We start from the raw sequence: 25,397 nt of genomic DNA, 5'->3' as shown, positions 1-25,397 counted from the left end.
CTCTGCTGCTGCCCAACTGGGTAACATGGGTTCATGCTGCCAGGGCAGAAGTCGCTGTGACTACCACTGGGGCATCTTTACATCTCCCATTTTCTTGGGAACTGTATTTCTGAACAGATGCTGAGTCTTGGTCCTTGCCTGAGCTACACACAGTCTGAGCCCAGCCCTGTACCTGCTGACCATCACCTACTGCACCCTGATGGACTTGTACCCATCCCATCACTGTGGCTTTGCTGGGAGGCTGCAGGGCTCTGGGCTGGCCATCAGTATCATCCTGCCCCATCCCTGCTCCCTTGATGGGTGCTGCTTGACGGACCTTTGGGAAGGTCACAGCCCTGCCAGCCTCCCAGCCAACCTTGGATCCTGGCTCACTCCTCTGGGGCAGCCTGTCCTCACCAGCTCCTAAGACACCCTTATGGGAAAGCAAAAGCAAAAGCAAAAGGGTGCTCTTCTGCTCACTTCTCAGCTACTCTAATTTGTGTACATACTTGGTTTTATGGGCTCCAGTAATTTCCTAAATAAATGTCAGGGCAGAAAACTGAGGAAAAAAATCACAATACAGCTACTGTATATGTGTGTGTGAAGATGCAAGCACTCGATCAAAAGAGCCCAACTGAAAAGAAAAGGAAGTACTTTGAACATTTCCCATTAGGAGTTATCGTTTCAGTAGAGAGGCACAGGCACCAGGCTATCATGTCAAACTCTGGCTATATCAAACAGATGAGGAAAAGCTACAAGACTCCAGGCTCTTCTCTAATCCTTTCATGGGATTTTCTACAGGAGATACCAATTCCCTTTCATAACATGTCATCCTTCTCCAAAAATTCATATAGAAACTGTTGAAAACTGCTGTACTTTCCCAGTGGCTCACTGGGGTTTATCCTCAGCTGTCAAGTAATTGCCCTATGAGAACAGTGGATAGAAAGCAGGCTTTTTCACACTAACTGTTCCACAGGAAAAGCACCCACCAAAAAAACCATTTCTGTAATAGCCTTTCTCTGTAGAAAGAACCTTTGTTTAACTATTATTGATTTACCTAAAATACTTGAAAAGCTCTGTATATTGTCAACCTGAGTATTTATAAGCTCGGAATGCAATAAGTATTGATTCATTAACGGGTTCACCAGCTTTGCACAAATACGCAGATGTCTCTTCACAGTGTCCAGAGTCAAAGATGTCCTCCAGGACAGTCAAAGCTTTCCACAGAAGAGTCCATTTTCTCCCCACATTTTTCAGCTGACCACAGTGCACTGACATCAGTTCAGGTCACCTTCCTCCACTCTGTTGTCCCTCCATAATCCACATCTCATCCACCTTCCCTCACTCTCACCACGCCAGTTTCACTTCCCCTCTCAGCAGCTTGTTGAGCACATGTGCACAGAGATGAACAAGAACGGTCCCTCTCCCTGCAGCAAATCCATGAAGCAGAAGTAAAATAAACTGAGCAGATATCTGACTTTTGGTTTTCACTGTTATGCGTTCTCCACCCTACTCACTTCTGCTGCTGCGGGCACCTTGCCCAGAGTTCACACTATCAGGTCTTTAAAAAGGGATGCTGAGTAAAATGTTTCTTTTGAAGCCTAAGTGACTTTAGAAGGCAAAATCTGACTTGGGCTCTTAAATTGTGTAAACAGTTCAGAAAACTTCAGCCTTTTCTTGAGATGGATACATATATGTAAAGTACTTGGTATCATAAAACATGAGTGGAATACACAACTAAGCAAAAGCTAAATACATAGTCAGCTAAATGAATTAACTAGATCGGTAGTTGTAACACTGAAACCCTGTTTTCAGAAAACAGCTGTTGCCTTAAACAGGGAAGTTTTTTACACCTTTATTTAACCATAGGAAAGCCTGAATTCCATACAGACATTTTCAATAAAATATAGTTTGCTATAATACTCAATTCAGCACAGTTTTACATAATTATACAATTAATGTGGCAAAATAAAAACACATCACTTATAATCCATGGGACTTTGGGGAATTTATAAATCAAATATTTGTCTGGAGGGTTTTACTCTTCTGGAATTTGTCTCACTGACAAAGTAAAGGTAGACCAAAACCTGGATTTACCCCTTTATAACTCACAGTATAAGAAAGGGCAATCACAGTTTCACAAAACAAATAGGGCTGGATGGGGCCTTATTTATAGAATCATAGAATAGTTAGGGTTGGAAAGGACGTTAAGATCATCAAGTTCCAACCCCCCTGCCATGGGCAGGGACACCTCGCTCTAAACCATATCACCCAAGGCCTTGTCCAACCTGGCCTTTAACACTGCCAGGGATGGAGCATTCACAACCTCCCTGACAACCTATTCAAGTGCCTCACCACCCTAACAGGAAAGAATTTCCTCCTTATATCCAATCTAAACTTCCCCTGCCTAAGTTTTAACCCATTACCCCTTGTCCTGTCACTACAGTCCCTAATGAAGGGTCCCTCCCCAGCATCCCTGTAGGCCCCCTTCAGATACTGGAAGGCTGCTATGAGGTCTCCACGCATGGATGATCATGTAGTGACAAATTTCCTGGCCTGTCCTTCTGTAGCCCCATGTTTTATACTCCATTGTCACTCTTTTTCCCGTGGCAAAATCACACAGAGAATGAGCTCCTTCTTACATGAGCCCTCGAAACACTCTTCTTATCCAGGCTAGACAAACTCAAACTCTACAAACTACAAAGACTGAACAAATGCTCCCACAAATGCAACACTTCTGTCAGTCAAACAAACTGAGAAAAGAGTTACTTCTGCTCCTAATGACTTTGTCCATTCTTAATAAATAAATTATTTTCTTACCTTATTTTTAAAAACATGTTGAATTCCTTTGGTCTTTTCTCACTGAATGCATTTCTGCTGTAGGATGCCAATAAAAACGTGTTATTCTGTAGCACCTACTTCCTCTTTTCTTTTAATCACTGACAAAGCTATTTTAGAATATTTGCTAAAAGGATACATATATTTTCCCCAGTTCAAAAATCTATTTTTGGAAGATGCACCCATTACTCATGAAGCACTGTATGGCTGTTTTCCACACCTTGCATCACCATCAGAGGTATTTTTCCAGAATGGACATATGGTTTTGCAACACTGACATTACAATGTACATCCGCCTCTCTATAATGCAGGGAAAGCTGCAAAGAATTTCTTAAAATTCTAAGTGCAATCCAAATAGAAGATGAACACAAGTATGAAGGAAGCAATATACTTGCCTCCATGTTAACAGCTCAATCTGTCTCTGTATGCACCCACAAGATTAACTTTCCACAGTGGAAAAAATAGGCAACCTGTTTTAATAGTGCTTCTTACTGGAGATTAGCCACACAAGGATGTCCTAAATTGTACTGAGACTCATGCTGTGCAGCTGGTCAGGGAGATGTCCCGTGCAAAGGGATTCCAGTATGACACAGAGCAGTGGCCTTACAAACTTATTTGACCATGAACCCCTAGCAGTAAAAAAATTTTGAGCACACCCACCCAGTATATGCATGTTTATTTATAAATAAGTTATGTATGTGTACTGCTGTACTAATATGTAGCATATAAAACCTATGAAAATTGACACTGAAAAAGCATGACACAAAGATGAAATAAAAACTACTTTAAAAACTTATATATCTATTATATTTATTAATGGTAAAATATTTTCTTCTTGCACCCCGTGGATTTTCTTGCACATGCTGCTTTGGAGACAACTGACACAAATATCCCATTAGGTAATGCCAACAGCATCTAGCAAATCTCTGTTGTCCTTGTAATAATCTATTCCTATGCTAAGCCTTCTTCTTTTGCATTTGTTTTCCTCTTTTATTAAACCAGAGAACTTGTCTGAAGTAGTTCCCCATGCTAATCACATCAGGTAAGAATTACTCCTGACTGGTGCAATTGTCTGAGATTAGGAACAGGATGTCATCTTCAAGATCTAGCTGGGATGCTGAAAGAAATTATTACTCCAGCAATTCATTTGCTCCTTAGCAGACAAATCATTTAACAGGAGCTCCTCTAAGAGAACTTTATATATTAAGCAGTAGAGGATAGCAGCAAAATTGATTGGGGTAGCAATATACATAGCAGCTTTCACAGCATTAGTAAAGATGAAAAGAATTACATATGCCCAGCTTGGCTTCACTCATGCTAATAGGAAATACAACAACCTGAAAGTATCCGAGGTAAGAAGATTCAGAAGTGAGAAGGAAGTTGGGGTTTTCCAAGCAGTAGAAGTCAGAAAGTGTGATGATTAAAACCAGTAGATATTCAGAGTTCTTTATGCAGAATAGAAAACTCCGTGTTAGTTTTAGGTATATTACTCCCGACAACAGTTAGGAATACTTGGTAAAAAATAGTGGTGGTAATAATAATAATAATTTGCCCTACTTAACACAATTCTCATTTAATAAAAGAGGTGCTTTGCTTGGAAATACGCCCCCCCTCTCTTTCACTGGGCTACAGTCTCTGCTACAGTTCCAATGCCCCTTCCTCAAGACCCTCTTTGAAGTTTGGTCTCTCAGTTTAAGTTACATTTACATTCAATTTTTCCTCTATTAGGCTGTTAGTGATCTTCAAGGTGACACTTCAGATTTGAATACTGATATTTGTTTTATTGCTTAGTTATTACCTATATAAGCTAAATTTTATACTGCTGCTATCTATGATTTCTTTCTGTATTGCCTGTATTTCATTGTTCTTCACTTGTTGTCCAAACTCAGATTCAACCTAGTTAGTGGGGCACACTGCTTGGACTCACGTGTCTTTTAGAGTATAAATGAAGGTCAACAAACAGATTAACATACTCTTTGTACAGAAGCCTTCCTAAAAGACACTGCTCCAAACAAGCATTTTTGATTTGCTTTGGTGTGACATCAAAATTTGCAGTCAGTTTTCTGCACAGAGAAGTGGTGAGAGGGAGATGGAAAAAGAACTGGGTAAGTTTTGTCTTTCTACTGTTTCTCACTTTAAGCTAATGCGCAATTTAATTAAAGTGTTTCTGAGTCAGGCAGCAGTGCAGAACCTAAAGTGACATACACAAACATTGACTTCAATTGCTCCATATATACTTTATTGCACCTTTTTTTTCAAGAGTTACAAATGACCTCCTGCAGTGTAGGCTGCAGCAGACTAAAATATGGCATTTGCCCCAGCTCCTGCATAGTTCAGTAAGTGGGGCTGTGCATGAGGGCAGCAGAGGTGTAAACAGATATAAATTTTTCCTGCCTCTGCTTGTAGTAATTAATCTCCACTAAAGGAGCCAAACAGGTAGGTGCAGCTGATAGTATCTTAAACTGAGGCAGTGACTTCTGCCTGATTCTGGCTGGGGAATTAGTTATCATCTGCCCACAGCCAGCCAGCAGCTGGGGGAAGGCATGGGGCAAACCTCCCCATTACCATAGATAAAATCATTTGCGTCAACTAGGCTGGAGCTGGGTGACTGGCATTTACCTTCTTGCATGGGAAAGCTCTTATAGGAGCTGCTTCACTGTCAGATCATCAGACATGGTTGTCTTTCACCAGCACCACTGAATTCAGCAGGGAATGCCTATACTTTGTCTAAAATAAAATACCTGAAAAAGAGATTAAGCCAATGTGAAAGTAATTGAAAAACACTGTGCATGCAAATTAAAATTTCCCCAAGTACTTCTTACAAGTACCACCATGTGGACTTAGATCTCAGCATCACACAGGCTGTAGAATATCATCCCCTTAAGGGGAATATCATCCCCTTGAGAATACCATCATGGCTCGAGGTCAGTTATTGCCATCTGAGCAACAGACCTTTGAGAAAAGCATTCACGACAAATTTTGTGTACAGGGCAATTTAGGTGCTAAACCCAATTTCCGTTACCTTTTAAACTCAGCAGTTTGAACAGTAGTAAACACTATCACATTTCTGGGCTGGAAAGAGCTTGCTAGAAACCAAACACCTTGGGTTCATAACAGGCTTATACATTTTTGTTAAAAATATTATGGTTTAAATATGTCATAAAAATGTGCCCTGATGATTTTGGTCATGGGCTTGTTTCCTTTCAGGCTGGGATGGAAAAGGAATGTAGGCTTCCCACCTCACCTAAAGGAGCCTATGAGTGATGAAGGTCCTGTAACCCTCCTGCCATAAGGATCCTAAATAAAAAATAAACTACTTGATCCTTGGGAGGGAGAGCTTCAGCACTTGCCTCCTTCAGAGAGCTGAGATGAAGACTCCAAATCCATACCCAACTTCAGTTTTGAGTAGTTTAAGCTCCTTTTAACTGGCTTTTATAACCTCACTTAAGATGTCTGATTCTCTGCACTGTACGCAGGCATGCCCATATGGAGCAACAGCTTCACACTTCAAATTTAAGCATCACCATACTTAATTCCTTTAGCTGGAAAGGATTTATGCAGAAACCTTGATGGAGGAAATTCAGCCTCTTGGATAAGCATCTCAACAATCAAATTGCTTTCTTTTGCATACTGCAAAGAGTTACTTTCAGCTGTCATGCACTTGGACTTTGCAGGCCTCAACAGTTTATTCTTAAAAGGATGCTGCTTTGCTCTTAAACTGATGCTCATATATCTCTAAACTCAGTGTTTTAGCAAGAACATATGAGAATCTCAGTGAAAGACAAGCAGAGCACAAAAAGGGAATGCCGTACTGAGAGTCAAGGCAACTGTAAACATTACCTTAAAACTTCATACTTTTCTGAAAGCTTGTGATCAGCAGAACTTGCTTAAAAAGAGTCATGGTCCTTAATAAACTGGTTGAGATTACAGGAACAACATCCATCTTTGTAAAGAAAATTGGTGTAGCCCAGCTCTGTACAGAAGGATGATAGAGTTGAGGATAACCACTTATGTAGAATTTAAATTGTTCAAGTCCTCTTACTATACCATAACCCACAATATACAATGAGCCATGCACATGTAAAATATTTAAACATATAATCAGAAGGAAAGAAACATGAAAAAAGTCCAGCCTTTAGCTCAATAAGCAAAGACTTCCTCAAAGAGGTAACAGTGCTCTGGAATGCTAGCAAGCCAGAGAAATACCACTGAAATCTAGCAGAGATACCAATTTATTACACTATGTTTACCAGTGAAAGGTAAATTGGGCAACTGAAACTACAGACAAAAAGTTCTTTGGCTTTGCAGCGTGGCCCAGACAGATTTATTTTCTACAATGTCTTTTAAACAAAACAATCTGGCTGTTATCATGACTTCCCTTTTTATAGGTCAAAGAATCTTGTTATCGTGACATTTTCCCTTTTCTAAATAATACCCTATGACTCATAATTAGGTACCCTTGCACTAACCTAAATAAGTTCTTTTGCTCCTTTGGCTCAAAGCTTGATTCATGTAGTTATTTCATATCAAATCAGGAGACAACAATGAGACTGTAGCATACGTAGATGAAAATATACTGTTAGAATTCATTACTTCTTTTATAATTAAAATTATTTTATGCAGATCCTTTTACCTTTTATTATCTCCTCACTTGCAGAAAACTGTCACTTTATCTTTCAAATGGGACTGTCATTGCATTAGAGATTATTACTGTCCAAAGCTATGAAATATAAGGCAATCTTTCTCCTCCTCCTGGCACCTCTTCCCATCATGCCTATAATATTACTGCAAACAGAATAGGAAAATGTAGGTTAACTAGAAAACTAATGGGAAAAGCTTTATTCCATTCAGTCATTGCAGAACACTCAGTTAGGAAAAATACCTCATCTGCAGTGATGCTGTGAGGCTTGCAGCCAGAATATTGGAAATTCCCAGGATTTATGTAAATATCTAGACACTGGCAGAATAAGTAACTTCTACACAAAGATGATGTATCAGATTTTCATGTGCTGCAGGTCAAGACAAAACTACACTATACCTGAAGCTGATGTCACTAGAATAGAATTGTTAGCCTTATTTCTCCTTACTTTCACATTTTCTGCCACTTGCTGATAACACACCATTTCTTACTCAGCTTAGTTTTTACAGCACTCGTATCTTTCTTCACAGTTCTGCCTCATGATAAAGATGCTTAGAAATTAATGATTGAAAGGCTTCAATATAATACTGACAGCTGCAAGAATTGTTGCCTAGACATGCAATGGATGATTTCTAATGTTCTATTATACAAATCCTGCAGAAATGCCTTCATTTGTTACAGAGATCAGTTTTTTTTTTTAATGTTAGATATGTGTTTTATTTTTCATTTGATTATAGTTTGTACACATACATGTATGTGGGTGCATATCTAGACAGATGCATGCAGATAAGTACAGAAGTATATACATTTTGTGGGACAGAAACAAACTTTGATCAAACTTGTCAGTGATTTAGGCCACCTGATGATTATTTGAGCTGTCTTCATCTTAGTATAAATCTGATCAACACAAATTACTCTAAGACATTTTTTAAGATGTAAAGGTTAAAATGTTTAAGATGTAAAGGTTGACAGCACATTCTGAGACATGTTGACAGTATCTGTCAGTATGAAAACAGCAGTGTTATGAGGAAATCAAATGTGATCTAGGCTATTCATTCTCCCTTTGTTTAGCTTTTCAGTTTCACAATTAGACCCTGGAAAATGAGGAAGAAGGACTGTCAGGAGCAAAAAGCAGTAATAATGAAAACTTAGCACAGCATCCGTCATTGATTCCCCTGACCTCCCTGATATGTGTGAGCTGGGAAGCAAGGCTGGGTTACAGGCAAGCTGTTGAAACAGAGAATTGATGCCATAGTCACTTATGCCAGATCTACCAAAATGCGTGTGGTCTTTCTGGATTAGGTGAAATATAAGTGGGGAGGGCAGGCTGAACCTACGGAGGGGATCTTGTCTGCTTAAAAGCTCTTCAGAAATTCATAGTTCTACAAATGTAACAATGCAGGTTCACATCTTTTAAAAATTCTTTGGTGTGTCAACAGTTACACTAGTACAGAATCTTGTGGAATATTTCCTTTTGCCAAAAAAGAAATATCCTATTGAGGAAGATTACTGGTATTAACCCATTACTCTTCTCTGCTCAGAAATAGCTGAAGAGATAGGAAAATAGCTCTTGCATTTCACTCGATAAATTGCTAAGAAAAAAATCTGTATTGTCATATTCTTCCACTTTAAACAGAATACAACAATTAGGCCTGTGGAGAACCAGCCACAGGAAGTGATGGTTAATTCCAGTTAAATGCAATTGCCCTGCATCAGAACACCAATATTACTTCTAATGCTATGCATTCTCTCCAAGGTAGACAATCTGTTACACACCCACACTTCACTGACACACAGCACTCAGTTAGATTTAGATTTTTTTTTAGAGCTAATGAAAGGAAATTGAATGATTTGTGGAGCCATTTCTTACTACGGGAAATAAAACAATATATTCCAGGTTCATTTCTCTGTTCCTACCAACTTCTGGGATTTATTTTGCTTTGTGAACAGTCACACAATCTCTTCATCTGAGAGATTCTTCTGTGCTGCTTCCTCCATATCCAAGTACCATTCATTGTTCAACTGCACAATGAATCATTTTGTTTTCTCTTAGAGTAAGAGAGAATAAAGAGGTGTCCCCTGTTCAGTGACAACAAACAGAAATCATATTGAAATTAAAGGGTGCCACGTAGTCTAATTGCTTCTAAAAATACATGTGCTAAGAGTATTGCTGGATACCATATAGTAGAAAAGATTTAGATGGGATGAATCACTCTCCAACAGGTACATCTAAGTTTTAAACTAAAAAGAGTTTTTCTTCTTCTTTGGTGTGTTTCGGAGAGGAAGATAGAAGGGAAGAAAAGAAATGGAATTATACTGGGTTGTTGTTTTATGTTATGTAAACATCCACATAACATCTTGCATGCATTACCACAAATGACCATTAAGGTCAAGAAAACGGGACATTTCGGGAAGAGCAGGAGAAGAACACAGATAAGACCATGTGTAGTTAGGAGAATTATATCCTCTTCCAAGAACGGAAGAGTGTGATCTGCATTCTGGCATGAATACAAAACCTAGTATCTGCTGTTTATAGCCTATTTTTAATTGTCTTTATGAATAGATCTATTATATATATGTAAATAACAAGCGCTCCCTCTAGTGAACTTTTGTGGGATTCAGTGTTGTACCTACTGAAAGTACAGATCAGGGATTCATTGTTGTACCTACTGATAGTACAGATTGGGAAGTTTGTAGGCAGAACTGGACCTATAAGGATGATGGGGAGGGACTCTTCATTAGGGACTGTAGTGATAGGACAACGGGAAACAGGTTAAAACTTAAGCAGGGGAAGTTTAGATTGGATATAAGGAAGAAGTTCTTTACCGTGAGGGTGGTGAGGCACTGGAATGGGTTGCCCAGGGAGGCTGTGAATGCTCCATCCCTGGCAGTGTTCAAGGCCAGGTTGGACAAGCCTTGGGTGATATGGTTTAGTGCAAGGTGTCCCTGCCCATGGCAAGGGGGTTGGAACTTGATGATCTTAAGGTCCTTTCTAACCCTAATTATTCTATGATTCCAAGTGATACCTTCTATTAGTCTATCTGTTGAAGCCAGAACAAAAGGTACAAGATTTCAGACATGATAGTTGGCTTTTAAGGTTGGTAGTGCAGTGTATTTTTCAGAATCGGGAAGAGACAATGTCTTACAGGAAAAACCAGATTTACATATGCTGTTGCACCTAGATACAGTTCCTCACTGATGTTTACTTCATCCTTCTTCTCCCTAGTAGGTGTGATACCCTTGCTCTAGTGACTTACGCTTCAGACTCCGAAACCTGAAGGGAGACATTTAATTTAGGTATCTCACGACAGTGAAAAAATAACTCATCTGCCCAACGCAGAATGTATTTGAGCAGAGACACTGTTTACCCTTGCTGCACTGCAGTACTGATGCTTGATTACATCTTTTAAAAGTAACGTACCTTATCACTACTTCTTGCCCATATGTTTTACTGTATTATTAAATGTAATGCTTGAAACAGTTCTTTCATCAGAAAAACAGCCTATGAAAGTTGTCACAAGTGTGGCTGCTGTCACGACATGGATAACCTCAATTCTGGTATTTTGCAACTTTTAAGAGCATTTATTTACTGTTATTTTAAAATACAGAATATTAATTTCTGGCACAGTCTGGGGCTATCATAATGCACAGGATTATAAATCTCTGCCATACGCAGGGTCTCACTGTGCTGCTACTGAAACTTTCTGGAATGTAACTAGATCTGCTTTGTGTGCTCCCAAATGCAAGTCTGTAGAAGAAAGTGTGATAAACTATGCAGGGACTCTCAGCCTATAGAGCACGAACTATTTCATGCTGTTGTACAGTAGCAGTAGTTTCCGCTTTTACGCTATCACTTAACTAAACCATAGAAGAAACAAGAGCAGAACCAGCAGTTACCAGCATCTGCGATGTTAAATAGCACCTCTGCACAAGAGATGTGGTCTTGCTGCAGCTGCTGGGTTGGTTGATGGTGAACCCCTGGGCCATTTTCACTGATGTTTTAGTCATTATTTCCACACAGTGGCTAGCACCAGCCTGCTGTTAAAGGTTACTGCAGTCTTGGTTTCTCAAGTGATGGGACCTGGTTGGAAAGGTCCTTAAAGCTCACCCAGTTCCAACCCCACTGCCACTGGGCAGGGACACCTTCCACTAGATCAGGTTGCTCAAAGCCTCATCCAGCCTGCAGTTGAATGTTTCCAGGGATGGGGCAGCCACAGCTTCTCTGGGCAACTTGTTCAGTGCCTCACCACCTTCACACTGAAAAACTTCCTCCTTCTACCTAATCTAAATCTAAACGTTGCCCACCGGGAAGCAGCCCCGTTCGCACCCGCCGGGTGCACGCACACTGACCGCGCCGAACACCGCGTGTATCTGACGGACACCCCGCGCTGCTCCCAGCAGCCGGGCTCCTTTCGGAGAGCCCCCACCGTGCTCCCGCCCCGCCGCCAGGCGTCGCTGGAGCGCCGCTGCCATAGAGATTGCTACCATAGAGAGCGTTCCCGCCCCCTTGCCAGCTGGGGCGTCTTCCGCTATGCGGAAGCGGAAGAGGCCTGGCGGCGCGCGGAGGGGGACGGGCTGGGGCAGGCAGCGACGGCGGAGTCAGCCCGGCGGATGCCCGGTGAGGTTGGGCGCATGTGGGATCGCTGCAGGGGCCAGTGCTCTGGTGGTCCGGGTATGGGTACAGGAGGAGAAGGAGAAGGGTGCTGGTAATGCTGCCCGGCCCGTCCCGTCCCGCTCGGGGAGGGGGGCCTTTCTCGCCAGCGTGTCCCCGGGATCTCGCCCCGCCGCCTGGGCACCTCCCATCAGGGGCAGTTGCCGGCTTTCCCGCAGCCTGTGGTGGTCGGTGGCTCCGGTGCGGCTCACGGCGCTCCCCCACCTCCTACTGCTGCGGCCGCTGGAAGGGAGGGTGGTGGGGCTTCAGGCCTTTAAATAAGTGTTTTTCTCTCCTTGCAGACAGCTTCCAAGTCTTCCTGCTGGAGGAGATGGGCTCTGCCTCGGCGCCGGCCTGCTGGGGTTTCCTGGTTGTTATGTAGACTTCAAAGCGGTGTGACATTGCTCTGCCAGTCCCTTCCTTCCTGAGAAAGGGTAGCTGCTTTCTGAGCCATCACATGCCAACTTCATGTATCCCTAAGATTGTCATCAGCTTCTTGGTTTTTTTGTTTTTTTTTTTTTTTTTTTTTTTTTTTTTCCCGGAGGCCTTACTGAGGTTTTATTACTTAAAGGCTTTAGTAGTCATAAAGTAATTTAAGATGTTTGTACTACTCAGTTTTAACTCTGTAATTGACTCTTGTATTAAGAGACATTGTTTTAAGTTGGGATTGGTTAAATGGCCAAAGAATTCAATTATTTATGGATAAGGGCTATTTTATTTGACTAGTGTTGGCCTGTGACTTAAACTCGCATCTTTTATTTCTTTTATCCTATGCTTTTTCTGTGTTATGGCTGCTGCAACAATAGTTCATGATACATCAGAAGCTGTAGAGCTTTGTGCTCCCTGTGGGTTATACCTTAAACCCATTACAAAAATGACCATCAGTGTGGCACTCCCTCAGCTGAAACAACCAGGAAAATCCATTTCGAACTGGGAAGTGATGGAAAGATTGAAAGGAATGGTGCAAACTCATCAGTTTTCCACTCTGCGGATTTCTAAAAGCACAATGGATTTCATCCGCTTTGAAGGAGAGGTTGAAAATAAAAGTTTGGTTAAATCTTTCCTGGCATGCCTCGATGGCAAAACAATAAAGTTGAGTGGCTTCTCTGACATTTTGAAAGTCCGTGCTGCAGAATACAAGATTGACTTTCCAACCAGGCATGACTGGGACTCATTTTTCCGCGATGCAAAAGATATGAATGAAACTTTGCCTGGGGAAAGGCCAGATACTATTCACTTAGAGGGCTTACCTTGTAAGTGGTTTGCAGCAAAGGACTCTGGCTCTGAAAAGCCAAGTGAAGAAATCCTTATAAAAGTGTTCAGGAACTTTGGAGAAATACGTAATGTGGACATACCCATGCTGGACCCATACAGAGAAGAAATGACTGGCAGGAATTTTCACACTTTCAGTTTTGGAGGTCATTTAAATTTTGAAGCTTATGTTCAGTATCAAGAGTATGCAGGTTTCATTAAGGCCATGAATGCCCTGCGAGGGATGAAGCTCATGTATAAAGGTGATGATGGAAAAGCGGTGGCTTGCAATATAAAGGTGAGAAACTGCAAGCTTTTTTTTTTTGTGAGAGACCAAGTGCAGTTGTTATGTCCATAGTGCTTAAAACCTACGTCTGTATACTGTAGTGATGACAACAGGTAACACTAATAGCACAAGCGTAGTTTTATGGAGCATCTATAAGATAATATTTAAAGGGAAATGATGCAAGAAAGAGGTGGTGTTAAACTGTGAATAAAGCGTGTGGGGGAGGGTGGTGTTGCTTTTTGTTTTTAATGAGGCAGTTCTAGGTGGAAGGACCTTGTGTGGTCCTTGATGGAAGGACCAAGTATGCAAACATGACCTGCTGAATAGTTTTTAGAAAGCAATATGTGTTTACATATTTTGTTATTTAGTTTAAAATTCTAATTCTGAACAAGTTCAGACATACTTCACCAGAAGGCTGACTTTAAAGCACATTGTTTTCTCTTGTGTTCACTACAGATAGAAAGATCTGGGGAGAATTTCACAACCTCTGTGTTTGGTTCCTGCACTCATAATGAGGTCCACCAGACAAGTGTCAGAACTCTGAAGTTCAATAGCATATTGCTGGTACAGCCTAGGGAAGACAGTTAATCATTAGTGTGCTTCACATACAGAAAGGCCCCACAAAAATTTAAGTGATAACATTTATCTGAAGCACAGTTTCCTGTGAATGCAGCCTTCGTCATGCATAATATTTACATACTGAGTTTTCTAGATCTATTTTTTCTGTAACCTCATTGTCTTAGAAAAGAGAGCTATGACAGGAGAGAACAAGACAGTCTGTTCAGATACAGTATCTATGAAAGCACAGCCTAAAGAAAACTTGCTCCAATATGTTTGGAGGTGGTCTGTGCACAAATGTATCGGCTGAGTGAAATGTTTGCAGATCTGTTTCAATATGCTCAGTAGTCATTCACCAAATCAGAAAGTGGATTTCAGAAAAAAGCTTGAGTATTCCTGTGTGTAATGTGGGAACATGCAAATATTTAGTCAATATAAGTAAAATACTGTAATCTTTTATCTTCTTGTCAAAGGTTGTCAGTTGGAAGCTGTTTGTACCTTGACCCTCAAGGTTTTCAAGGGGATGTGAAATTTAAAGTGTCACTTACATGCAGGGGATCAGGGTTCCCAAATTTAGTTTGGCTGTGTGGAAGGAAGCATGCCTTCCTGGCAGCTGTCCTGGGGGTTGATAGGAAAGAGAGAGGGCTGCCTTTGCAACTGTGCAGTCAGAATAGATCTCTTTCATGTAAGGTCACACCTTGCCTGTCCTTTTAGCCTGTTAGTGAAATACCATTTTATGTAGAGCCTGGGTGAATTAAAACTGCAGAGTATGTGCTACTTGTTCTCTGCAGCATGGTTGATGACCATGGGCCTGTGGAAATGTATTATAGATCCTCTTGGCTGCACACAGGTGATACCTAGAATGCAAGATTAGGACACCAGCCCTGGTGTCCTGTTCCAGCATGCAGATAGACATGGCCAAGGTGTGCTCGTATGTCCTTTAAGCTGAGCATTTTCCCAGGTCTCAGTGCTCAGATGTGTGTAACATCCTTTTCTTTCGTGTTCCCAGTCACTGACTTGCTGCTTCGGGTCAGTGTACCTCAATTTGGGAATCTTGGTGTTAGAACTGGTGTGGAGGCACTTGCTTAAACCAGGTGCTGAATGTTGCAGAACTGTTTCTTCTGCTGAATTTAAAGATCATAGTTTCAGACAGAAAGGGAGGCCTTTATTCAGGCTCATTTTTACCTCGTGCTCTACAGTCTTTAACAGCATACAGGACTTGAAAGAGTTCTGTATGTTTCTGTTCTAACAGATTGAAAACGTTGGACAGCCAGGGCCTAAACCACACTGGGGTTTACTTTTTAATGTCAGACACTTACACATGTGTAAACTGGCACCTGATTGTTTAAGTGTGCAGGCATTTAGTTCCCAGTTGTCTGGTTATAATACTCTGTACTTGCTCTGGGCACAGAGAGAAGTTCCCTTTGTTTCAGAAAAGGTTTTATATTTCTGATTTTACTTACATTGCATTTTGGATAGTTTTGTGCTAGATTAAAATTGTTGGGGATTGTGCAGGTTGTCAGGGATTTATTTTATTTTTTTTCCCCTGTCTACCTATTAAAACTGTTTTCAATTGTATCCTGTAAAGGTTTCTTTTGACTCAACAAAACACCTCAGTGATGCATCAATTAAGAAGCGTCAACTTGAAAGGCAAAAGCTTCAAGAGCTTGAAAAACAGAGAGAAGAACAAAAACGTAAAGAGAAAGAAGCTGAAGAAAAAAAAAAAGAGGAAGAAAGGTATTTATCACTTATGCCTGATTCCTAAAAATATAACTGAGCAATAACAAAACTGTAGTTGCTCCTTGTATCAGCATTGGCAAATAGAAAATAACTATACACAAGTTGGCTTTCAACTTCTACTTCTGTAGCTAAAGTGAAACACTTAAAACTGAGTGAGAATGTTGTTTTCCTTTTGAGGAAATAGGGTTCAGGGATTATGACATTTGGAGAAAGTGGTTTACACCTTTTTTGTTTGTTTTTTTTTTCCCTGCTAACTGTAATTCCAAGAGCTGGGAATTTAGATGGTGTGTAGTCATTCTGTGATGGAAAAATCTGCATCATAATTGAAGAATAGAAAATAATGCACTAGTTCTGCTGCTAGAAAACTTTGATACTGTAAAGCTTATTTGTTGTATCCTTCAGTGTTTTTCCAGGAAAGGCATGAGATACAAGCATACCTTCATGGTGACATTTTAAGAAAATATATAGGGGTGTAAATGTCATAAGACATTTACTATTCAGAATATAAATAAAAAAGGCGCAAATTGTTTCAGAGGTTGTGTGGTATCCATTTGCCTTGATGTGTATAAATTCTCACTAGGTCATCTAGTAGGAGCCACGGATTGCAAAAATACTCAATTTCCTAAAAATTGTGCTGTTTGACCTGATCTAGAAGCCCTCAGCCTTTCATGGAAGCTACCATTTTTTCTGTGTGACTGAAAAAAAACCCGCCAGCCCCTGAACACATTCATGGGCTTGGTAGTTTTCTCACTATGATGATTCACTGCCTGGTTGCCTGATGTGTTATTATCTCTGGTTGAACTGGTTTAAAAAAAAAATATTTTTGTTGTAGCCATGTCTTATGTTTGTATCCCAATTTGTTTTAAAATATTGTCAGGCTGAGAATTGTTTGCTACCACAACTCATGATGAAAATTGTCACTGTTTTCTACTTCTGTTTTCCAGTAATCAACAAGCTTTACTTGGAAACAAATTTACTTAAAGTATAAAATACACTTTTACATAGAGTAGAAGTCTAAAATTGTACCTGCCCTAGATAAGGTAAAAATGTTAATCTCTTTCTAGGAAGCAGAGAGAGCTTGAAGAACATGAGAGAGAGAGAAAAAGAGAAGAGAAGTTGCGCAAGAGGGAACAGAAACAGAAAGATCGTGAAGTTCGACGAAACAAAAAGCAACTTGAAAAGCTGCAAGCTGAAGAACAGAAAAAACTGCAAGAGAAGATAAAGTTAGAAGAGAGAAAGCTCCTGTTAGCTCAGAGAAATCTTCAGTCTATTAGACTAATTGCAGAACTGCTAAGCAGAGCAAAGGTAACTTCAATATTTATTTGGGAAGCTAATGAAGAATACAGCAGAGCAAAGCCTTTTACTGACTTGGGAGGGGTCAGAGAGTTCTGTTCATTAAACAACAGATTTAGTACCTCTTCAGATACTATTTCTTAGATCAAAAATCTGGAAAAGTGCAATGAAACTGTATTTCTCCCTTGGTAAAATATGCACAAATAGGTAAATAGAAGAATGAACTTAAACCTGAAGTCCTAAGTAGCATTTTTTATCTGTGAACTAATTGGCATGATTGCTCTTAAGTGTAGTAAAAGAGCGTATAAGCATGATGAAGTGAACTAAACACAGAGGGTAAAGATGCAGGGCTCCTCATTCTAATTTGAATCTGTTTCCTGTCTGGTTTTCAGCAGTTCCGTTAACTATTCCTTGCTGTTTCAGAGAATGAGCTTTCATTGACTGATGTTTGAGAATGTGCGGAATGATTTTTCTGTAGGAAAAGTGCTGTCAGCTAAGGTTTTGAATGTTAGATCCTCAATGTCTAAGAATATTTTTATTTTTTCACTGAAGCAGGATGTCATTTGCCTGAGACTTGGATGAAGTTATGTTAGGGTGTAATGTAATGTATGTCAAGTATTTTCTGTAGAAATGAAAAACTGTGTGCCAAAGAACAGTATTTTTCCTTGATGCCAGTGTATCTCGGGAGAGTTTTTGACCTCATACAGTGCTGTGTGGTCGATTACATGCTAATAAAAGGGAGGAATACTTCTTGCAGGCTTTGTAACTTAGCAGCTGTGAAACAGAAAGGTCGTCTGATCAAATAGAGCAGCATGTTTCTTCCACTCCTACAGTTTGAAGTCTACACTATGCCTGTCTGGGTCAGAATAAAAGAAAAAAGTTTGAACCTTCTTTTTCAGTACCATGAGTTTCTAAAGTGGTTGAAAAAATGAGAATCAGTTTCTACTTAATGTATGTGTTTAATTATTTGGACCCATTTGGTTTTTATGGACCCATTGTAAGGTCATATAGGAACCATGAATTGGAATAATCTAAGAGAAATTAATGTTTTAAATTTGAAGCCTTCAGGTGCTAGCCCTGATAAATATATTTTAATACTTCAAATTTCACTTGTTGTTCTAGCTTATGTGTTACTCTCATAATATCAAGGAGCCATAAAGACCAAGCTTTGGTTTTGCCTTGTCAAACAGATGGGATAAACTTAAAAGAGTTTGTGGACATCAATAGTTTGAGACTATTTATGTCTCACCTAACAGCAGTTTTGTGTTAGTGCGGTTTTTTTGTTTGTATTTTCTTTCCCTTTAATAAGGAAACAGTCATTCTTTGGCAGGATAGTTCTGTTTGTTAGATTTTATTTTCTTGCCAAATTGCTGCTTTTACGTTATGGTATAACTTGAAAGCGTGAACAAGATTTACAAATATTTTTTTGTTTACTCTTACCTTTGACTATCTTTCAGACAGTAAAGCTTTTGGAGCAAGAACAGAATGAAGAAAGGATTTGTCTTCAGCAGCTAGAGGAGAGACGAAGGCTCCAGGAGGCTGAACTGAAACGTGTTGAAGAAGAAAAGGAAAGAGCACTGGGGTTGCAGAGAAAAGAAAAGGAACTGAGGGAAAAACTACTGAACAATCTTCTGAGCAAGAAAATGGATGCAATTAATCAAAGCAAAGAAGAAACTGAAGCATCTTACTCAGATGTGCTGAAAACCCCTAGTGGTGTTCCACACACTGTGTCTTCCAGCTGCATCACTTCTACCTCAGGACAGGCTGTTACAAGCAAACTGGCTTCCAGCTCTCAAGGTGACGTCGCAACCTCTGAGAATGTAAATGCTCAATGCAAGTACTTGAATGGCAATATTAATGACAAAGTTCACGTCAAAGAAGGTCAGAAATTTCATACCACAAACTCTGAGAGGTGTTCTCAGAAAAGAAGTTCAGGGGCACTTTCATGTCTTCCTGTCAATAACCAGCAACAAAAGAGCCTCTCTAACTCTGACCAGAATACTTGCAGGAAGGACTCGCGCTGTGAGCACCGCAAACATAGCACAGAGCCAAGAAGGAGAAAGAGCCGGTCATGTAGCAGTGTAAACACTGATGAGAGTAAGGGTAAACGAGAGAGGAACAGGCACAGAAGAGATGAGAGTTACCAGAATGAAAAGCGCAGGAAAGAAAAGAGGTATTACAGACACTCTAGCAGAAGCTACAGTCCTCGACGAAGCCATAGTCCTCGTCGAAGAAGTGTAAGCCCTAGTCGTTCACGTTACAGAAGAACTCGCAGTAGGGAACGTAAACGAGACAGACGAGAAAGAAGTCATAGTCGTAGAAGTGTGAGCAGGAGGCGGAGGCACCGGAGATCCCTGAGTAAGCAAAGGAGTACTTGGAGTGGGTAGTGGAGGCCTTGGCTTCTTGGAGAAGCTGTGGTTGGACAAAAAGGCCAGAAGGTTGTAAATGAGACCTCTTCAATGTGACTGCTGCAGAAAACATGTTTGTTTCAGCCAGTGGTTAATTTCATCTAGTCCCTGAAGTCAAGAAGATAGATGCCTGATTTTTTTTAACGTTCCTTCATGCTTTGTTGTCTCTTTCTAGGTTTCTACCGCAATGTATAGGTATAACTGCCTGTGCTTGTGCTCGAGTTCCTACAGTGCTAAAAGCCAACCTGTTTTCTTGGTTTTCAGTTTTCTAAACCTTAATTTTAGTCAATTTAGTTTTTATTATCACCTGCTTTGGCTTGAGAAGTACTGGGTGCCAGTTAGAGGAACTCCAGATGTGACAAGCCTTTTCACACAGATTTGATTTAAAATGCTTTCTGGTGCACTCAATTAAATCACTTTTAACAGAGTAGAGTTTTTGCTGATTAAGATGCATAGCAGGAGTTTTGCATAGTTCTTAAAACTGATTATAGAGATACACAGGATATCTTTTTTTAAACTGCTGTGATTCCTTCATATGTCTGTAGGGTGCCAAGCTTTGGTGCCCAAATTATTCTGGCATGTAATGCTGTTGGTATAGTACTACTTTCCATGGAAGAGAGGTGCACTGATGTAGGAAGTAAGAAGCAATGTTAAAATGGTTGAAAAGTTGTTCTGGTATTTTGTTGACATATTTGGCTTTGTAACTACTTCAGGTGGTGTAGAGCCTCTTGAAGCATGTTTTCAGGTACATAAAGAGGTAGCCATTGTCTTTTGATAAAGGGGCCTTCTTGCTAAATTATTTTTACTTGTGGTGTTGGAAAGTAAGGCTGCAGTGTCTCTTACTAAATCCATTTAAGAATACTTCTGCTTCTAAAATGCAGCTCAGGAATATTAAAAGCTATAACATTACAGTGAAAGAGTTTATTTTGCCTTTCTATGGTAAAATTAAAAAGAAACTGTTTCCAGTGAACTGACGTTGCTGGTTTCATATGTCAGTGTATTAAAATCTGCAAAAGTATCATGTGAGAACCCATTTGCAGAAAAAATCAACACATTTGAATAATGAAGCTCAAACACTCTTCTCAGTGGTCCTATGATGTGCAGCTCTGTCAACTGTTAATTCATCAGTATGTGTACTCTTCAGCCTTCAGATGCCATTTTCATCACAATGACCTGTCAAATCAAAGTGCATCCCTTTCCTGCAGTGCCTAAGGATCACTTTGGGGCTGCAGCTCAGCCGGATCCCTGGCTGGCTGATTTTGCATTACTTTCAGTGAATTCGTATGGGGGCTATTTCTTTCTAGACCATGCTGCTGAAAGCTTGTAGTTACTAGCTGTGGAAAGAATTTTATGTTTCTGGTATTCATGGCTTTAATGATCTCCAATTAATTCTATTACTTCTCGAGTTTTTGTGACTTCCCTTGTGAGTTTCACCACTGTCTTGGGGGCCAAGGGATAGACTTGACTTACCTTAATCATCTCAACACCAGTAATTTCTTGAATTCTAAGTAGTTACTTTCTTTGGAGAGTTCATTTTTCTTCTATGTCTGTTAAATGTTAAAGGCCTATCTACCTGATGGTAAGTTCATCTTCAGTAATGATTTAGCTAAAATGCAGTCTCATGTTGGTTGCAAGTATTTCATAAGGTGGGTGGGATGCCTCTTTGTAAATGCATGCAGTTGTGCTTAGCCTGCTCTTAAAAACTGACACACTGCCCATGGTAGCACCATTTTAAAAAAGGAAAAGTGTATTCTGTCTGCAGTTCCACAAGAAGTTAAACGTATGGCTGTTGGCACCAATGTCTTTCAGCTCCTGATTAGATTTTTACTAGAATTTTTGCAGGATATTTCTGTTTAGATTTCCACTGGGATTGGTGGATTCGGTGGGGTTCTTGATGGTGTATTATGTAAGCAGCTGGGGAGATGCTGCTTTTTGATGCTATGTTTGGGAAGTCATCAAGCTAAGAGTGCAATGTCATTGCCAAGAGTAGAAGCAGTTAAAGCAGTGGCATTCACCAAAAAGTGTTCGAGTTGTATGAGAAGAATCCAATAGATGCTGTTGTTTGGTACTGAAAAAAAGACTGTGCTTGTTGAGACTTTCTGCTCCAGAGAAGGCATCAAAAGCAGGTTTCATATCCCACCCCAAAATGATTAAATTCCGTAAGCTCCCCTGACATTTAGGGCAATTACTGAAGCCAGAGAAGAGAGTTGTGGGTGTAAAGAATATGAGAATGATTCGTGTCAAGAACTTAGGGATCATTGTTACCAATGCACCTGTGACCAGTGTACCATGTATAATAAATGTTGCTATCAATGCAATGATGGGAAAGAAGAAGAAACAAGGGAATAGCCTAGTCCCCTCTTTAATCATTTTGACTGTTAAAATAATAGGGGTGTTTTATGGCTTTGTTTTACTGCTTGAGTGCTTTAAGGAAGGGGTTAGGTAAAGGTTTCTCAGCCGGAAACAAGACCGCAGCAACCGAGGAAGAACAATAGAAAGGAGCCATGTCGACGTAAAGGAGAAGACAGGATTGGCTGAGACCAAGGACCACAAAGTATAAAAGACTGAACCCCAAAGACCGCAGTGTGCATCGTTGGCGGAGCGGAGACTCCCTGGTGCACCCAGCATTGCTTGCTTGTTGCCTCTTGATATTAATCAACTGTAATAAAATAATTAAACCAGATCATGGTTAAGATGAATTTTTATAACAAAAATTGGTGACCCCGACGTGATCTCTGTGTGGCTGCTTGGGACTGTAACTCTTACGAGGAGGCACCCCACAATTTGTGGCTTGGGAGTTCTAGTCCCAGGCAGTGTCACGAGATCAATTAATAGAGAGGCAATAACCAAGGAATTTTAGCTCCCTGAAAACTGCAGTATAAATTACCCGTAATTCTTGTGCGTGGAGATCCGGACGAGAACAGTGGACTGTAAGTATCGTTCGGTTGGGTGGGAAGGCTGGTGCGTGTGTGTGTGTGTGTGTGTGTGTGTGTAAAACACAAGGTTCCGTGGTTTTCCTCTTAACTGTGGTTTCAGTGAAGAAACCTGTTGGTGAAGAGATGGAGTGTATGGTGAAACATGGACTGGGTACTCTGAATCTGTGAAAGCACAGGTCAGGGTATCAGGATCTGTGAAGCGAGTGTGGACCTCTTCTAAGCATGTTTCCAATCTGGCTGCAGAAGGAGGGAAGTGATAGTGATTGATTGAGAGGAGACACACCCCAGGGAAACTGGTCAGAGTAGGAGTCATAACTCTAACCCTGGAAGGGGCCCACGGAGAGGTCCCAGGAATAAGGCAGGGGGCTAATTACTAGATATAGCCCCAGACAGTCCCTTGGGGTTAATACTTAAGTACTGGGGCTCTTGGCCGTCCCAGGAGGACAAGAGTAAGAAAAAAAATGGTCCATTACTGTATGGAAGTGTGGACCAAAGAGGAAATTTGGCCTGACCAGTTATATTGGCCAATATTTGGGTCTTTTGATGATTGGATTTGTCAGGCTTTAAATCTATAATGCTAAGGAACTTTTCAATCAAGAGGAATGTCTGGTTTGTGGCTTGTTATAGTGATGATTTTGGTCTTGTGATTTTGGTATTGGTGACAGGCTTTTATAACTGTTAATTGGTAGTTTGATACAATTTTTGTCTCTGTCTCGAGTGTTGTAACTGTGGAGTGTGTCTGTGGGATCCCATGTGTGTGTGTGAATGTGAGACTGATAATGGGAAATTGGCAGAGTGAAGAGATCTTGAAAAGAGTCCTTTAGGGTGCATTTTGGCACATTGAAAAGAACTGGGAGGGTTTCCTGGGGGCTCGGTAAACAAGAAAATGTTGATAAAATATTGTAACCAATGGTGGCCTTTATATACTTCGGAAGATCAGGAGAAATGCCCTAAAAATGGAACTCTGAATTATAATACAATGACATTGGTTTTGAGGTGGCCAGGAAAATGGGATGAAGTGATGTATGCAGATACGTTTATCACTTAAGAAACCACCTGGAGTGGCACACAGAATGTGAAATTAATATGCTCTAATTTTGGCTTTGGAAAAGGACAAGGAAAACCAGAAACCTAAGCTGGAGAGATGTTGTTCAGCTGTGATATTGGGGAAATGATGTTTAAAAGTTAAAAAAGAAAACAACAACAAACAAACAAAAACCCACAAAACGGTAATCAGGAAAACAAATAGGAAAATGGTAATATCACAGGTACCTCCAAGAGGTGCATCCTCTATATCTGTCCTATCAGATATTGATAAAGAGGAAGAGATTGTTGTCACTGGCAACAAGCGGCACATCCGCATTCAGAGTTAAGAAAGGGTTAAACCAGAAGTGCTGTTGCAGAGGCAGGCATCTGCAGGCCCTGCAGTGCAGGGTGGGCAACCATGAGGAAAAAAAAAAAAAAGAAAAAAAGGAAAAGGGAGTTTGGACCCTGGAAGTGAGACTGCCATGGGGGGGAATACCATGGAGTGGCTCCGGTGACTGAATTGGAACTAGACTGACAGGGACCTGGGGAATGTTCCCTAGCAGGTCCACTGATTAAATTAAAATGAGGCGCTAGAAGAAATAAAGTGGAATTTTAAGTGGACACAGGAGCAACTTATTTGACATTAAATCAGAGGAATACAATGGGATTATCACACCCCTTGGCATCCCCAGAGTTCTGGGAGAGTAGAAAGGATGAATCAAACCTTAAAACATCAGTTATCAAAATTAATGATTGAAACTAAAATGTCATGGATCAAATGTCTTCCCCTAGCCTTACTAAATATTAGGACTATGCCAAATTAGACTACTGGAATTTCAGCTTTTGAAGTGTTAAACGGGATGCTATATACCCAGGGACTACCAATAAGTCACCCCAAGTTGGAGGATGTCACTATTCATCATTACTTTGAATAAGAATATACAAGAACTTGGGGCCAAGGGAATGCTAGCACAAAACGGCCCCTTGGAATTTTCAATACATAAAATTCAACCAGGGGACAAGGTACTAATAAAAAGCTGGAGAGAATAAAGTTTATCCCCTCTTTGGGAAGGACCATTTCTTGTTCTTTTAACTACGGAAACGGTGACAAGAACTGCTGAAAAGGGGTGGACACACGGACACGTGTGAAAGGACCCATAAGAGAATGGAAAGTTGTGACTGAACCTGGAGACATCAAGCTAACCCTCAAGAGGACTTAAACAAGTAACGGAGGGAATTCATATTGACTCCTGTAAATAAGGTATGGGAAAAGCAGGCACAACTGAAATAATCTCAATAAATAATAGAATAAGGGCTAATACCAGTCAATGTCCTATCTGTAGACACTGCAATCTGTATATTAGGGCAAAGTGCCCCAATTATTCAAAATATATTATTACTTGTAGAGGAGACCAAGAACAATTCCTGAGAAATCAATTACAGTTCTTTTGCATTCGGTGTGAAACTACAACCCCGTTGGAACAGTTGTTGTGGGTCAAATATTGTCGTAATAGCCGATGGGAAATTGACCTGCCAGAGAGGGCAAGACCGGAGGGAATCGGTGCTGCAGCTGGAAGGGTCTGCCAAGGGTTGCAACCCCTGGGGCTGTGACCGCTGAGCACTACGATCCTGACCGGACCTCTTTTGGCGATGGTTCTTCTTGGGCCCATATGGGCAAATGCCGCGGCTGATAAAAGCGATGACTGTAATGAATGCATTACCACCCACAACTAGACGAGGGAGGGTAACCTCTCAAACACTAGTCTATCACACCATGTATGAATGTAAAGGA

General features: G+C 40.6%; 1 protein-coding gene across 3 annotated transcripts; it reads left to right on the top strand.

Annotated features, from left to right (window-relative positions):
- Positions 1-12,379: 12,379 nt before the first annotated feature.
- AKAP17A (A-kinase anchoring protein 17A) lies at positions 12,380-20,613 on the top strand. 3 transcript variants are annotated; one of them, XM_061366530.1, is made up of 5 exons: positions 12,380-12,541; positions 12,914-13,656; positions 15,791-15,939; positions 17,007-17,247; positions 18,693-20,613. In XM_061366530.1, exons 2-5 carry the CDS (start codon positions 12,982-12,984, stop codon positions 19,620-19,622), a joined length of 1,995 nt encoding a protein of 664 aa, XP_061222514.1. In that variant the 5' UTR covers positions 12,380-12,541; positions 12,914-12,981; the 3' UTR covers positions 19,623-20,613. The 3 variants fall into 3 exon arrangements, with proteins under 3 accessions (XP_061222514.1, XP_061222513.1, XP_061222515.1); XM_061366531.1 differs by having other exon boundaries at positions 12,389-12,500; XM_061366529.1 differs by having other exon boundaries at positions 12,380-13,656.
- The last annotated feature ends 4,784 nt before the right edge of the window (positions 20,614-25,397 follow it).

The sequence above is a fragment of the Neopsephotus bourkii genome, unplaced genomic scaffold, assembly GCF_033783945.1.
Source record: "Neopsephotus bourkii isolate Nb327-2 ecotype Australia unplaced genomic scaffold, CSIRO-AGI_Nbou_v1 NB_1346, whole genome shotgun sequence".
Classification (NCBI taxonomy): Eukaryota; Metazoa; Chordata; class Aves; order Psittaciformes; family Psittacidae; genus Neopsephotus; species Neopsephotus bourkii.
The sequence above is the reverse complement of the archived record's forward strand: the minus strand, read 5'-3'. Positions and strand labels throughout refer to the sequence as shown.